Genomic DNA, 15938 nt, shown 5'->3' on the forward strand with positions numbered 1-15938 from the left:
CTAGATTAGTCTGGGTCAGCTTAACACACAGCCCATAAAGGCCTTGGTTTCCCCCCTCATTCTTTCAAATTGGTACCAAGTTATACCTTGGAGATAACATGTTCGCCAACTTGAGTTGACCAAGAAAAATAAATGAATGAATGGGTGGGTGGGTGGGACAGAAGTCTAATCATCATCATCATCATCCTTGTTTGCTGGCATGTCTCCTCCAGCAAACTTCTTAAAGGTTATGAGGGATCATCAGCTTGGGAAACAATATGACTGGGAATTATGGGAAGCCCTAAATGGCAAATTGCCTGGGAATCCCACCCAAAACCATGTGAATTACATGCATAAGATGTACCCAAAGTGAGATTCCCAAAGGCCAATATGTTTTATTATTATTATTATTTTCTGGGGAAAATCTTAGGTTATTCAAAGGTCATGCGTCAAACAAGTAGGTAAGCCTTTACTGGAAGAAAATGGCAATCCATTCAAACCTTTAACGTAATTGATCTAACAAATTGCTTATGGGCCCTGGCTTCTGGTGCACCCTGGATAGATTTACATCCGCTTGCAATAAATGTGATGTCGTAAACCACGCAGAGTCACTTAGGTGAGATGGATGATGTAGAAATTTAATAAAAGTGCACTTACCGCTGAGAGCTGGACGCAGCTAGAGCTGACATCGTATTCTATGTAGGCCACCTCCCTGCCATCCTCCATTTTCCCGTCCCTGGTATAACAAAGGTCCCTGGTCTGAGTTATGAAGCGATCTACTTCCTCCATGGGATAAACACAGAGTGCAGATTCCTCGCTCAGCTTCCCCAAAGAAGCCTGCCAGGCAGAAAAAGTCACAAAAAGTGCATCTCCCGGTTGTCCTTCTACCCCTGCCTGTGCCACGTAGGCCGCCTGCAAGAGGCTATAAGTCTTCTCGTGGTTCCTGCAGACCAAGGGCAGCTCCACATAGGAGTAATAGTGGGCATCGTCCAGACAGATCCGGGAAATGTACGTCTTGTACTCCCGGGACTGCGACTTGAGATCACGCCGGTAGAACAGGAAGTAGACACTGGAGCCATGCGTGAATGACTTGACAAAATGGTGGCTGTATTCAGAGAGTCGACCCACAGCCAGCTTGGCTGTTTCCTCGTAGGAGAAGATGGTGTGGGAGTTAGGCCCTGACACATCTCCTGGGTGGGCCCTGAGATTGCGAGTTGTGATGGGAGGGATGCTTCCTCCAACGCCCCGACTGGTGTATCCTCGGCCAACAAAGAGAAGTGGCACATTTTCTTTGGAGTAACCTACCAGCCCCACGGTGGAAATATTGGGATCATTGGCGACCACATATTGAGTGTCTCCTGGTGTCTGGGGTTGGAAGAGGACATGTTTAATGAAGCCGAGAGTCCTCTTCTCACAGATCCCTTGCCACACACTGCCGCAAACAATGAGTTCTTTCTCTAGCGAGTTGATGAGCAGGAGTTTGATGTAGTTGTCTGTCTCCAGAGCTTGCGGACAATCCTGCTTGAAAACAGGAGGAAGGCAATCTTTGCTGTCTAAGATCGGGCCCATGGAAACGGCTTCTTCCATCACCAGGTCTGGAGTCAATTGAAAAAGGAAGTTTGTAGCCCCCAGATACAGAGTTCCTGAATCGGGATCCATAATGAAGTGAATAAATTTGGTGGCATTGTGCGAAAAGGTGGGGTACTGTAGTTCCTGTGGAATTGTTGGCCCCAGGAAACACAGAACAGGGAGAAGGAAGGTTCCCAGAAGCATCATACTTATCCTACAAAAAAGAAGATGACAGAGGTAAGGTGTTTTTTTTTTAAAAAAAAAAAATTCATAACATAAAGTATCTGTGTGAGATTGATTTTTTTATATATATATTCTATTTTGCATTTCCAAAAACAAAGGAGATTATGCTCATTCGTACATTTCTATATATTATCTGTCATCTCCTTGGAGATAAAGCTCCTTTGGGCATTTTAAGAGGAAAGAAGAATATAAATGTAATCAATACAATTTACTAGATATAAACGTAATTATTATTGCTATACTCCAGGCCCTAAAGCACAATTCTTTCAAAGCTGGAGGATTAAGGCCATACCACGTGCAATTCTTATCTTGCAGCAGTAATTCAAACAGATTATAACATTCAAATCTAACCACGTCCTCCACGTATCGGAGCAAAATAATCAATAGGAAAAGAGTAATTGTCAAACCATACACAGCTTTTTTTCCCCCCTGAAAAAGTCAGAATCACAAATTTACCGCCTATTCTCAACTACTAATGTGCGCATCTTGTAATTAGTTCCACATGGAGTTAGAGAGATTAAAAACAAAATCTGAAGCACATTCATATGTCAATTATTGTAATTTGCACATTTTCTTTTGGAAGGGTGTGTGGTATACTTCAGGTAGTCCTTGCCTTACAATTGTTCATTTAGTGACAACAGCACTGAAAAAAGTGACTTATGACCATTTTTCACACTTACGACGGTTGCAGTATCCCCATGGTCATATGATCAAAATTCAGATGCTTAAGAACTGATTCTGTCATGCCCTTGTTGGAGTCTGATTCTGAGCGAGAGATTGAGCAGCTGACAGGGAGTGGGAGTGTGGCTCCGGTGGCTGTGGAAGAAACAGGGAAGGGCATAGTCCAGCTGGGCATTCAGAGGAAGACCCAGGGCCATCCCCTCTTCATCCTAGGGCATGCAGGGAGGAACGGAGAAGGGAGCAATGTGGCTTACAGGGGAGAAAAAGGCCCTGATCCCTTTCATTAGTTGCAGCTGGGAGAACAGGATATAAGTGGGGCTTTTACTCAGCTCTTTGCTGGAAGCAAAGCATGCATTTTCTTGGTCGAGGCTTATTTGGGTTTTGGCATTCTCCAAAGTGTGGGTGCTGTGTTATCCGTTGAAAGTCTGCAATTTATCATCCTGGCCTGCCGTGTTAATTACCTCAGTGTGGTTTGTGTTGGGTTTTTTATTTCTAATTATCTTTACTTTGGGCTCGGACTGCATTTCTGCCATTCGTAGACTGTTTTTTGAAGAGTTTATATCCAGCCGAGGATAATTGGACATTGGAGCCAAGTTGGAGGCATGAAAGGGAATTTATTCTACTTTTGTGACTTGGTTATTTTTGTGTAACGCCCCAGGTCATCACAGATTCATATTTATAACTGTTGCAGTGTCTTGGGGTCACATGATCCCCTTTTGTGACCTTCTAACAAGCAAAGTCAATGGGGAAGCCAGTTTCACTTAACAACTGTACCACTAACTGTAACAACTGCTGTGATTCCCTTAACAACCGTGGCAAGAAATGTGGTATAATGGGGCAAAACTCGCTTAAAGCTATCTCACTTAGCAACAGAAATTTTGGACTCAATTGTGGTCTAAATCGAGGACTTCCTATAGGTATATTTTATTTATTCTAAATGAAGGATTGGATGGTCCCTGGGGGGAAAAATCACATAATAATTTCACACTCAATTTTTAGAAAGAGTGGGGCAATGATGCAAAAGAATCATTTGGAGTAGTGGTTAAGGTGCTGGCCTAGAAGTCAGGAGACTGTGAGTTCCAGTTTTCCCTCTAGCTGGGTGATTTTGGGCCAATCATTCTCTCTCAGCCCAATCTACCTCACAGGATTGTTGCTGCAGAGAAAATAAGGGGAGGAGTATTATGTATGTTCACTTACAAAGTAATAAGTACTTTACTTATAAAGTAACTAGCTCGATACCTGTGCTTCGCTACGAAACTGTGTAGTTTCGGGGAGGAAAATAAGGGGGGGAAATTCTGCCTCCGCCTACCAGCATCCACCGGTATTCATCTGGCTAGCGTCCTGTCGGTGTGTGAGACAGTTGAGGGCTGTTTGGAAACTGAAACAGTATTTGCTATTTGAGCAAGAAGGAGATGGCAAGGAGCCTGGGATGGCTTAGCTCAATTGTTCTGTATTAAAGCCGGTTGCTGCTGTGAAAGTAAAAAGGAATCTCCTCTGCTTGTGTTTCGCATTTGGAACAGATCTCTTTCCAGGTGGGGAGGAGGGGAAGTAGAACTCCTTAGCATCAGAGCGTGTTAATAATAATATACAAAATACTAATGCTCTCATGGTCATTTCAAAAAATCCTTTCTTAGCAAGCACCTAGAAGCCAAGAAGAACATACGCGCCAAATTTCAAGCTTGTAGGCTTTACGGTTCTGGAGATTTTGTGATGATGCATGAGTGGTATTTCGCTTTTATATACTGTATATAGATAAAGGCAGGATAAAAAAAAACCAATAAAAATAATAAAACAAACCCAATTAAACCAGAATTAAGTTAGGTGACTTTGGGCCAGTCAGCCCAACCCACCCCTCAGGACTGTTGTTGTGGGGAAAGGAAGAAGAGGAAGAAGTATGATGTATGTTTGTCACCTTGAGTTACTTATAAAATAATAAAGGCAGGTTAAAAAATGTAATAAATATATAAGTAGATAAAACTCATCAACTCATTTTTGTTTTTGTTTTTCTGCTGGCTACAAGATACTGTACTTTTTCTCTCTTTCAAACTACATGCATTCCACTAATAAAATCTAAACTTCTCGTGTAAACAGGAAGGATAAAAGCAAATAAAATCTAGACTCAACTAGCCACCAGTTAATCTTTGCAGATTAAACCAAACTTTACAGAACTAATGAAAATAAGAATAAAACGGAGTGGTCTTGCTGCATATCTACTGATCCCAATCCCTCCCCCAACTTTGACTCTGCCAGCTAAGGCTGATGGGAACTGAAGTCAAACATCTTGAGAGTCACAAAATGGTTGAATGGGACCTCAAATGGTTGAACACAATGGTTGGATTTATATAATAAACTGAATACAATAAAGCAACAAAAAAGCTCCGTCTACATAGCATGCTGTGTCTGAAAAGTTGCTCTAATATAGGATCATGACTGCATTCTTAAAAAGTGGGTCATGACACACACTTATCCTGGGAATTTCAAACAATTTAGGGGGGGGCACAATTAAAAAGAATTGGCTTGCAGCAGCATTGTCAAAACTCATTTGGGGCTTTGCCCTCAACTTTCCCTACTGTAGTACTTCAAAGTTTGAGAACACAAAAACTATTTTTTAAAATTATTATTAGAACTATCTGATATGCTTATTTCTTGGCCAGCTCTAGCCCCAATGAAATCATGTCTCCTATTCATGAAAAGAGTCACACTCAACTCATTTTCCTTTAAAGGGGTTTAAAGTTTGATAATCCCTACCCTGTTCTGATGGCTTAGTTCACACAATATGTTATGACAATGCTTGGATTCACATGACTCACCGAATCAGAAACTACCTAACCTCATTTCATTCTGGTTTGGTACACATAGTCTTCAACTTATAACCACAGTTAGGAACAGAATTCCCACTGCTAAGCAAGGTCCTTAAGTGAGTCACACCTAATTTGATGACCTGTTTTTCCCACAGTTGTTAAGTGAATCACGGCAAGTTAAGTGAATTACCTGGTCATTAAACAAATCCGGCTTTCCTTGTTGACATTGCTTGTTGAAAGCCAGCTGGGAAGGTCACAAAGGGAGATCATATGATCCCAGGACCTTGCAACTACGGCAAATGCAGCACCTGAATTTTGGTCACATGACTACGGGGATGTTGTAGTGCAGTGGTGGGATTCAAAAATGTTTACTACCAGTTCTGTGGGCGTGGCTTGGTGGGCGTGGCAGGGGACGAATACTGTAAAATCCCCATTCCCTCCCTACTCCTGGGGGAAGGATACTGCAAAATCCCATTCCCCCACCCCACTAACCTGCTTTCCAGCTCCGTTCTCCTGCGCAGGGCAACGAAAGAAGACCCAGCCAATCAGCTGGGACTCGGGAGGCAGAGCATAGATGGGGGCGGGGCCAGTCAGAGGTGGGATTTGCTGGTTCTCCGAACTACTCAAAATTTCCGCTACCGGTTCTCCAGAACTGGTCAGAACCTGCTGAATACCACCACTGTTGCAGTGGTCATGTGAGGACTGGTAATAAGTGACTTCTTTTTAGTGCCATTGCAACTTTAAACTGTTACTAAATGAATGGTTGTAAGTCGAGAACTAGCTGGTGTTGTGCAAACCCATCCACTCAGTCAGGGTTACGTTAATGATCGAAAGATAAGAAAGAGAAATAAATAGATTCTACTGAATAAGAAAGCAATTTACTCAGTAAGGCAGGGAGCGGAGCTTGCCAGAGAAGGGTGGGAATGAAAAAGGCGGCTTCCCAGGAAGAAAGAAACTTGGGCCTCTCAACCATCCAAGTTTTGCAAGACAATAGTTTCAGGCCTTCGCAGGGGAACAATGCCATCTACCCTCCCCATTCTTAATCCATCGCTATGGGAACTGCCCATCAAGGCATGAAGGGTCAACGTGGCCAGGATGGTGAAAGAAGAGTCCAGGCTCAAGTCTCGGTGGGAAAGCCTGCTGGTGCAGCCAGCACACTTGGCTTTTTCACACACTCGGCTTGGCGAGGAGAACAAGCTCCATCAAAAAGAGGCTGGACACACCGCTTTCCACAGCCTGATGAGGAACAGGCTGTCCACGCCAAGCCTCTTTCTTTCAAGTCGTTTCGCGGAGTCCCGTGTCCACTAATAAATGAAAGCTTTCAGTCGGGATGAAATTCATATAATATTTCCAACCCTCGCCTCCAACGGGAACATGAACACCTAAGCTTCTGAGACCTAGCGGACGGGGTTGTAGAATCCAAAATAGAGCTTCAGAGCACTTGGAAGCATGAATGTAGCATCGATATTCAACTCTTCAAAGCAGCCGTGTCTTTTCAGAGACCTGTACAACTGTAGCAGCTTAAGATGCAGCTGCTTCAAAAGGGTTGCAACCTGGGGTTCCATTCACACTCTTCAAGACGACACTACAGGGCATTGCATGCCAAAACAACTAGATACAAGGACAGTTTTTACCCCCATACCATCACTCTGCTAAACAACTAATTCCCACAACACTGTTTTATGCCCTGGGATGTCAAGCCACCTAGTAGGGTTGTATTACTATTATCCTTCTCATCTTTCCTATTACCTATTTTCTCAGCTTCTTCTGACTACAATTTTGTTGTTTGTATCTTATGATTTATGTTGATTGTTTTTATTTAGTATCCTACTACAGTATAATTTATGTTGATTGCTTATTGAGTATCCTATCACGGAGTGTTGTATCTTATGATTTAGGATGATTGCATTTTCTGATTATGATCATGATTTATCACTTGTTGCTTGTATGTACACTGAGAGCTTATGCACTGGGGACAAATTTATTGTGTGTCCAATCACACTTGGCCAATAAGGAATTCTATTCTATTTTCTTGTCTCGAAGGCCGTGAAATATTTTTATAGAATTTAATCTGAAATACTTCTTTGGCCTGCAATACATCTATGAAATGTAAGGTATAAGTTAAAACTGAATTATTGTAAATCACGTTTTGCAATGTGAAACTGTTTAAATGCTGCAGCATGAAAACTGTGGCAGGGATACTGGACAAAAGAACTAACTTCACCACAATATAACTAAACAAAGGCAATTTTATACACTCCCTTCATGCTTAAAAGACAGCTCTGCCTGAGGTGTAAATGGCTGTTGTTTGAGAATATCAAGTATCACTATTCTTTCTTTCTTCTGCCCATTCTGTCCACATAGCAACCATCAAAATTCCTGGCAACAATATAGTCACTGCTTTGGAATTTCTAACCTAATGTCAAAATTACTTAATTGACAAAAATAAAATAATAAAGAAAAACGCTTTATATTAGCATAGACTGGGCACTGAGTGAAAGGGAATATCCCAATAGAAATTCCATAGACTTCTATGCTCTCCTTGTTGTACAGGGAAAACTCACTTACTATCCACTTTAGTGACCATTACAATACTGAAAAAGTAACTTTATGACCAATCCTCATGTTTACAACTTTCACAGCGTGCTCCATGTATTTACAACTTTTACGTTTCACAACTGGCTTCCAATAGACAAAGTCAATGAAGAGGCCAGCAGTAAAATCTAGTCATGCGGTCATGTGAAGTCTGACTTAAAAACTCTCTATGATTCACTTAATGACCACAGCGGGAGGGAACCTATCACAGTCATGTGATGCCGATGTTCCACTTAAAGTCCAGGTTGCTTACCAACCAAGTTGCCAGCAGGGCCGTCTTAACAGCATTATGGGCCCCGGGTGTTCTGGGGCCCCTATAACAACTACTCACAGGAATTAAAATGTAAGCGGTCGATAAAATTAAACATATATTTGCATGTCAGTATTAATTTTAAAAAATGCAGTAAAATGTAATGAATATATTATTGCTGTATTTATGATACAAGGTGCATTGAAGGGTTAATATACGCAGATTAGCACGGGGGCCCCATGCTCGTGGGGCCCACGGGCAAGTGTCCATCAGGCCCATACATTAAGAAAGCCCTGGTTGCCGATCCCAATTGTGTTTGCTAAGTGAGGGTTAGCTGAATACTCTTCTTCTGTCCATTTTACATAAACCCTGCAAGGTGTGGGATAGATTCTGCTCTGCTAATGTGCTCAAAATCTTCTCAGGCTTAACATCAAAACTGGGGATCCTTATTTTAGGAGGACAAGGGCTCTCTACTGCAGAGGTGTCAAACTCAATTTCATTGAGGGGCGCATCATGGCTGTGGTTGATCTTGGGGGAGGGGAATGGCTGACTGGGTGGGCTTGGCCAACTTGACGCCACTCCCCAAATTGCTGGCATGTTTTCTCTTTGCATTGGGTAGACCGGGCCAAAGCCACGATGGCCCTATGTTTCCTCTTTGCGTTGGGGAGACCAGACTGTAGAGACACAGGACAGCTCCTTACATTTTCCAGGTCAGCCTCGTGGGCCAGACCCGACCACATGTGTTTCACACCCTTGCTCTACTGGCACTTTGCCATTTGATAAAGATTTTCCTATTTTCTACTTTCTACAGGCTGAACAGAATTTATAGGTAGTCCTTGGACTTCTGGTTTGAGTTCTTCGGCAACAGACCGAAGCCTCGTCTCTGCGAGGTTTCGATCCGTGCTCGCCGCTGGAGCGCCCCGAGCCGGCTGGTTTCGGGGCTAAGCCACCCCGTAGAGGTGGTGAAGAAGGGGGAGACTGCCTGCAGGGTTGAGGAGAGCCGCATCTCTCCTCCCCAGCTGGCCATTACTCCCTTTCCCGAAGGTGGTTGTAGCGGTGGTCAGAAATGGCCACCACAAAGAAAAACTCGACCGGAAAAGAATGTGCAGGAGGAAGATAAGAAGAGAAAGTTTTGGTTGACCGGGTCAAGCAGCAAAAGCAACAAATAAGGTACCCTGGAATTGAAACTATTAAAAAAAAAACAATAACATTGTTCCCTAAGAAGATTTTTAAGCTGCGAAGGAGAGAGAAAAGGGAAAAGATTTGGGTTTTTTTCTCCTTTTCCTATACTGACAGCTAAGAGACTTAAGCAAGAAATTGGAAAAAAATCCACTTTGACATTAATAGGCATTTAATGCTGAAAATAAAAAGTCAAAGGGATAATAAAGATTTCTGGATAATCAAAAGCTTTTGAAAACAGGAAAGGAGAGGAAAATAATAAAAGGGCAGGATCTGGAAGGGAGGAGACTGCCTGGAATTAAAAAGAACTTACAGCAAAATCTCAACAAGACTTCCAAAAGATACATTTTAACTGAAACATCGCAACAAAAACCCCAGGAAGAGAAAGTGGAAAAAGAAATAAGAAGAAACAGCTTGGGACTATTTGGATTACTTGATGATCTCTGGATTTTTGGTGATTGTATTTGAATGACTAAAATCAATCAGGTGGTTGTTTAAAACTGTTTAAAATGGCTCCACTTTTAGAAGAACTGAAAATGGAACTTAAAAAGTACAAAGAAGATGCACAAGAAGGGAGGGGTTCTTTTGGCTTCGTATTTCAGTTCTTAGAAATGGAGATTTGGAACTATGAGAAACAACAAGAAATGCCTGCAGAACAAGAAGATTGTGACAAAGAAGAAGCCATCTTTAATGAACAAGTAATCTTAGGTGCGGGGGGAAAGGAAAGGGGGGAAAGAGAATGGAAAGTTTAAGATTGGGAAAAACAACCCCCAAAAAAATAGAGTGAAAAATAAGTATAAAATTAGAAAGCAACAGAAGAGGGAAATGCAGAAGAGAGAATTAGAAGTAGAGAGACAAGGGGAGGGAGAAGATGAGAGGGAAGAAAGAAAGGAAAAGAAGTTATAAAGGACAGAAACAAAATATAGAGAAACAGGGCCTATTTAGAGATAATGGGTGAAAATTTAATGGAAAAGGGGATTCTGCAAAGGTACATAAGATAGTATTGTTATATTAGAAATAGAAATAATTTTAGAAAATATGCAACAATGTTTGATAAAATAGCTATTATAATTCAGTGGAATGCTTGTCAATAAATAAATGTAACAAAATGAATATTTAATGATTTACAAAACATACGTGAAGAGAAATAAGGGAAAATTAATTATGGAGATTATACGTGTCTTTAAGGAAGTATGATATTTAATTGAAAAGAAATGTTAAAGATGTTAAGATTTTAATGATTATTAATGATAGAACTGAATTGGAATGGAATGAGGGTTTATAATTACATATATTTATAATCCTTTTTTTTAAAGAATATAGTGTGTATTATAAGAATGTACCAAGCAGAATTCGATTGGAATTCTTGTATTATGTATTATATTGAAGGTCATAACCTTAAGGTATATATTGAAGTTTAAATAGGAGTTGAATGGATGTAATTAAAAGATATAAAGGTGTCATACTCCAATTAGTAACTACAAGAGAAAACTTGTTTAATGAGAAAAGATAATATGAAATTGAAACAGAACAGACAAAAGTATAAATATAATTTTTTGAATTGAGATGAGATAATCAAAATAAAATTGAGAAAATTAAAAGATGGGAAAAACTATATAGAAAATGTAGAATAGTATAAGATATGAAATAGAACACAAAAAGGAGCATGAAATTGAGTTTTGTGTCTGTATAAAGAAGTTCAACCCGGGACCATGCTATTTTCAAAAAAGATGTTTTACTTGTATTTTGTATGTGGGAAAAACTAAATAAAACTTTATTTAAAAAAAAAAGAATTTGTAGGTAGTCCTTGACTTACAACCATTTGCTTGGCGACCATTTGAAGTTACAACTGCACTGGAAAAAGTGACATGACTGTTTTTTCACACTTACAACTGTTGCAGCATCCCCTTGGCTATGTGATTAAAATTCAGACACCCCATTTGGCAACTGACTCCTATTTATGACGGTCGCTGTGTCCTGGGGTCCATGTGTTCCCCTTTTGCAACCTTCTGACAAGCAAAGTCAACGGGGAAGCCGGATTGTGTTTCTGTGTTACCAACTTAACAACTACAGTGATTCACTTAACGACTGTGGCAAAAAAGTTCATAAAATAAGGGCAAACTCATTTAACAACTGTCCTGCTTAGCAACATAAATTTTTGGCTCCATTATTTAACACAAAATAATTTGTACTTATGTAACAATAAATATTTGAACCAGTCTTACCTATAGTATCTCCTTCATTTTATTATTTAATTGGAGGGGCGGAGAGATTTTGTATTTTAATACTGTATTGGTCTTCAGCGATGTTAGCTACTTTGAGTGACTACATATTGGAAGGACGAGGTACTTTAATTCACCTATCAATCAAACAATCAATATTCTAAGGAGACCTTATACCTAGTAGACTAAACTAGTTATAAATAGACTTCGAATTACATTCTTAAATCTCCCTTATCAAGATACTCCAATGGGCCAAGCCTGCATTTTTCAGAAAATAAGCCAGAATACTTCCTTCAAGGTACCTTTGTGCTCATATATCAAGGAAAGGAACAGGGTGTGCTGATTATTTATTTTAACAAGTAGCATTTGGTTAAGCTCTAAAATCCAGCTCCATGGGTTTGTTTTAGATAAGCAAGCAAGATAACAAAACACTCACGCTCACTGAAGCCACCCTGGCAGGCTGCCTTGCAGCTCCCAAACACCGATTCACATCACACACCGCGTTGAGTTGACTTCAACAGAGGGTCTTTTGTTCAGAGGAGATATTCTCCAAGTATATTAAGAGTTTTCCCTCCTTACAAAGCCATTGGGGATCCCCCACCCATATGAAATTCCCAGCTATTCTGCACTGAGGTCATGGGGGTGGGAGGTGGAAGGAGAGACTGAGATGCGTTTATAATAGCCGGATAATTTTTTTTAAAATAAAAATTTTTTATTTTGTTTTTTACACATCTCTTCACGTGAGCAACGTGATTCCAGATTACAACATTTATACATAATTATACTTACATTCTCAACTTTCTTATTTAATATCACATCAAATTATTATCCACTCCACTATTCTTCAAAAAAATTTCCATTTCATATTTTAATTCATTAATTCAACATCAAAATCATTTTCTCACATATATTTTCAATTCTTTATCCCCTATTATTTCCATTTTCAGCTTACCATCTATTTTATTTAACCTTATACATTATTGTCTTCATTAATTAACTCAAGACCAATATTTAATAAACACTAAAAAAAAAAGTAAAATTAGAGTAAAATTAATGTATTTAGGATCCATATGGCATATTCCTCAATCTACAATATATCCTATATTTATTCCAATACTATTCATATAACCATTTCATATTTTTTCTTTATTTTCACATAACCACATAACTTTCACATAACTTTGACGGAAACGCCACCAGAATATTGAGGAGGTCCTGTTTCCGGTATACCGTGGAGATCGAATCGGTCAATCTAGAGGAAATCGACTCTGACTCTTCTTTGGATGGACAGAGACTGAAGCTGAAGCTCAAATACTTTGGCCACCTAATATGAAGAGAGGACTCACTGGAAAAGGCCCTGATGTTGGGAAAGATTTGAGAAAGGCAAAAGGGGAAGGAGACAGCAGAGGATGATTTAACAAATTTAACAGATAACCAGAGTTGGAAGGGACCTTGTAGGACATCTAGTCCAAGCCCCCGCCCAAGCGGGAGACCCTACACCATTTCTGACAAATGGCAGTCCAATCTCTTCTTGAAAGTCTCAACTGATGGCGCTCCCACAACTTCCGAGGGAAAGCTGTTCCACTGGTTGATTCCTCTCACTGTCAGAAAGTTTCTCCTTGTTTCCAGGTTAAATCTCTCCTTGTTCAGTTTCCATCCATTATTCCATGTCTGGCCTACAGGCGCTTTAGAAAATAGCTTGACCCCTTCCTCTCTGTGGCAGCCCCTCAAGTATTGGAAGACTGCTACCATGTCTCCCCTGGTCCTTCTCTTTACTAGACTAGCCATGCCCAGTTCCTGCAACCGTTCTTCGTATGCCTTAGTCTCCAGTCCCCTAATCTTCCTGGTTGCTCTTCTCTGTACTTTTTCTAGAGTCTCAACATCTTTTTTGTAATGTGGTGAACAAAACTGGATGCAGTACTCTAGGTGTGGTCTTACTAAGGCTTTATAGAGTGGTATTAGTACCTCCCTTGATCTTGATTGTATCCCTCTGGATGAGATGGTAGGCCAGTATCATTGACGCAATGAGCATGAGTTTGAGCAAACTCCAGGAGACAGTGGAGGGGGGGTGGGGCTGGCATGCTATGGTCCATGGCATTGCCGAGGGTCGGGCACCACTTAGCAACTGAACAATAACAACCCTTTACAGAAGAGATGGCTTGTGAGTGACCCCCCTTTCCCAGGTATTGAGTATTAAGAAGCAAAATAGTTACATCAGTGCTTCAGGAACTAATTTCAAGATTTCCCTCCAAAAAACAAAAAAGGCAAAAAAAAACTTAGCTAACACCCAAAGAAGATAGACTCAAGATCCAGATGGATCTTGACAGACAAGAACACTGGGCCATATCTAACAAAATGAAATTCAATGTAGAGAAAAGTAAAGTCCTACACTTAGGCAAGAAAAACCAAAAGTACACATATAGACTGGGTGAACCCAGGCTCAATAGCAGTAACTGTGAGAGGGATCTTGGAGTCTTAGTGGACAACCAGCTAAATAGCAGCATCCGCCAAAATGCTAATGCAATCCTAAATTGTATTAACAGAGGGATACAGTCAAGGAAAGTACTAATACCACCCTATTAAGCCCTAGTAAGACCACACCTACAGTACTGCATCCAGTTTTGTTCACCACATTACAAAAAAGATGTTGAGACTCTAGAAAAAGTACAGAGAAGAGCAACCAGGAAGATTAGGGGACTGGAGACTAAGGCATACGAAGAACGGTTGCAGGAACTGGGCATGGCTAGTCTAGTAAAGAGAAGGACCAGGGGAGACATGATAGCGGTAGCGGTCTTCCAATATTTGAGGGGCTGCCACAGGGAGGAAGGGTCAAGCTATTTTCTAAAGCACCCATAGGTCAGACAAGGAATAATGGATGAAAACTGAACAAGAAGAGATTTAACCTGGAAACAAGGAGAAACTTTCTGACAGTGAGAACAATCAACCAGTAGAACACCTTGCCCTTGGAAGTTGTGGGAGCGCCATCAGTTGAGACTTTCAAGAAGAGATTGGACTGCCATTTGTCAGAAATGGTGTAGGGTCTCCCACTTGGGTGGAGGGTTGGACTAGATGACCTACAAGATCCCTTCCAACTCTGATTATCTGTATCTACCCTCTTAGATCCACTCACTTAAATCTATTGTGTATCCTAAGCAACAGCACCAAACACTGCAGACGTAGGCATGAATATAGTCAATATGTCATTTTATCTATTCTTCCGGTGAATTGGACAATCCGTTAAGGCAAGGGTCTTCAAACTTGGCATGTTTAAGACTTGTGGACTTCAACTCCCATAATTCCTGAGCTAACATGACTGGAGGAGATATTCTGGGAATTGAAGTTCACAAGTCTTAAAGTTGCCAAGTTTGGAGACCTCTGCGTTAAGGAGAGGTGAAGCAATAGGAGGGGTCCTACTGGAGGGTCGCCAAGTCCAGGAACATCTCCCCATCTCAAGGTGGCTGCTTGTTTTTTCACATTCCAAATCCTTTCTGTAACCAGCTTTGCAGGCGGTGTAAATTCCAATGGCTGATTTAAGCACGTAATACATAACTGGGCTATTGTAACTGGGCTATTATGTCAGACGAAGCCAGGTAATTGAAATCAATCTAAACTATGAGATAGCTACCTCCCCTTGATCCTTCTTTGCCCCCTTTCCCTCATGTGAATCCTCATTATGAACCAGCACTGTTTAAAAAAAGGTGGTTCTGGTTGTGCGATTACGTGGCTGTAATGCTACCTTTTGAGTTCATAGAATTTTCCATGAGGTTTACTGATGGGCTTCAAGAAAAAAAAAAATTAAACCCCCTTTTTTTCTTTCTCTTGGAGCTGGGCTGAATTGGGGGGGATCTCGGTAAAGAAACAGAGTGAGATGTGTTAGGAATGGAGTCTGATCAATGTTTTGACTTACAACAGTTAATTTAGTGGCAGTTTAAAAGTTACCATGGCACTGAAAAAAGTGACGTATGACCATTTTTCACATGCTGCACAATCCCCATGGTCACCTGATCATAATTTGGACGCTTGGGAACTGACTCATACTTATGACGGATTCAGTGTCCCAGAGTCCCTGTGATCAGCTTTTGGGACCTTACAAGTACAATCAATGGGAAAGCCAGATTCACGTAACAATCCATGTTATTAACTTTACAACTGCAGAGATTCACTTAACAATTGGGGCAGGAAAGGTCGTAAAATGCAGCAAAATTCACTTCACAATTAGCAACAGAAATGTAGAGGATGCAAGTAGAGGACTACCTGTATAGACAGATTTGGAAAGAGAGCAGCCAAGTTAGCAGACACTCTAATAAATCGTATGGCAACAAGGCTAAATTGAAGTTTCCAAATCCTTTTATACTGTTTTCTAAGTTCCTTTAATCTACTAGGGCCCATAATTGTGAACACACAACAAGGTGGATTGTC

The 15938-nt window shown here is 40.7% G+C and overlaps 1 protein-coding gene across 2 annotated transcripts in view; it reads right to left on the bottom strand.

Annotated features, from left to right (window-relative positions):
• PLXNB1 (plexin B1) overlaps positions 1 to 15938 on the bottom strand; it is a 174640-nt gene that overhangs the window by 88211 nt on the left and 70491 nt on the right. For both annotated transcript variants that reach the window (XM_087954506.1, XM_087954507.1), the window contains one exon: positions 637 to 1762. In XM_087954506.1, the coding sequence (XP_087810632.1) occupies positions 637 to 1762 (1126 nt within the window). The remainder of the gene's footprint in view (positions 1 to 636; positions 1763 to 15938) is intronic.

Source organism: Notechis scutatus, chromosome 2, assembly GCF_049901735.1.
Source record: "Notechis scutatus isolate UNSWTSFEM ecotype Mainland chromosome 2, rNotScu1.2, whole genome shotgun sequence".
Lineage (NCBI taxonomy): Eukaryota > Metazoa > Chordata > Lepidosauria > Squamata > Elapidae > Notechis > Notechis scutatus.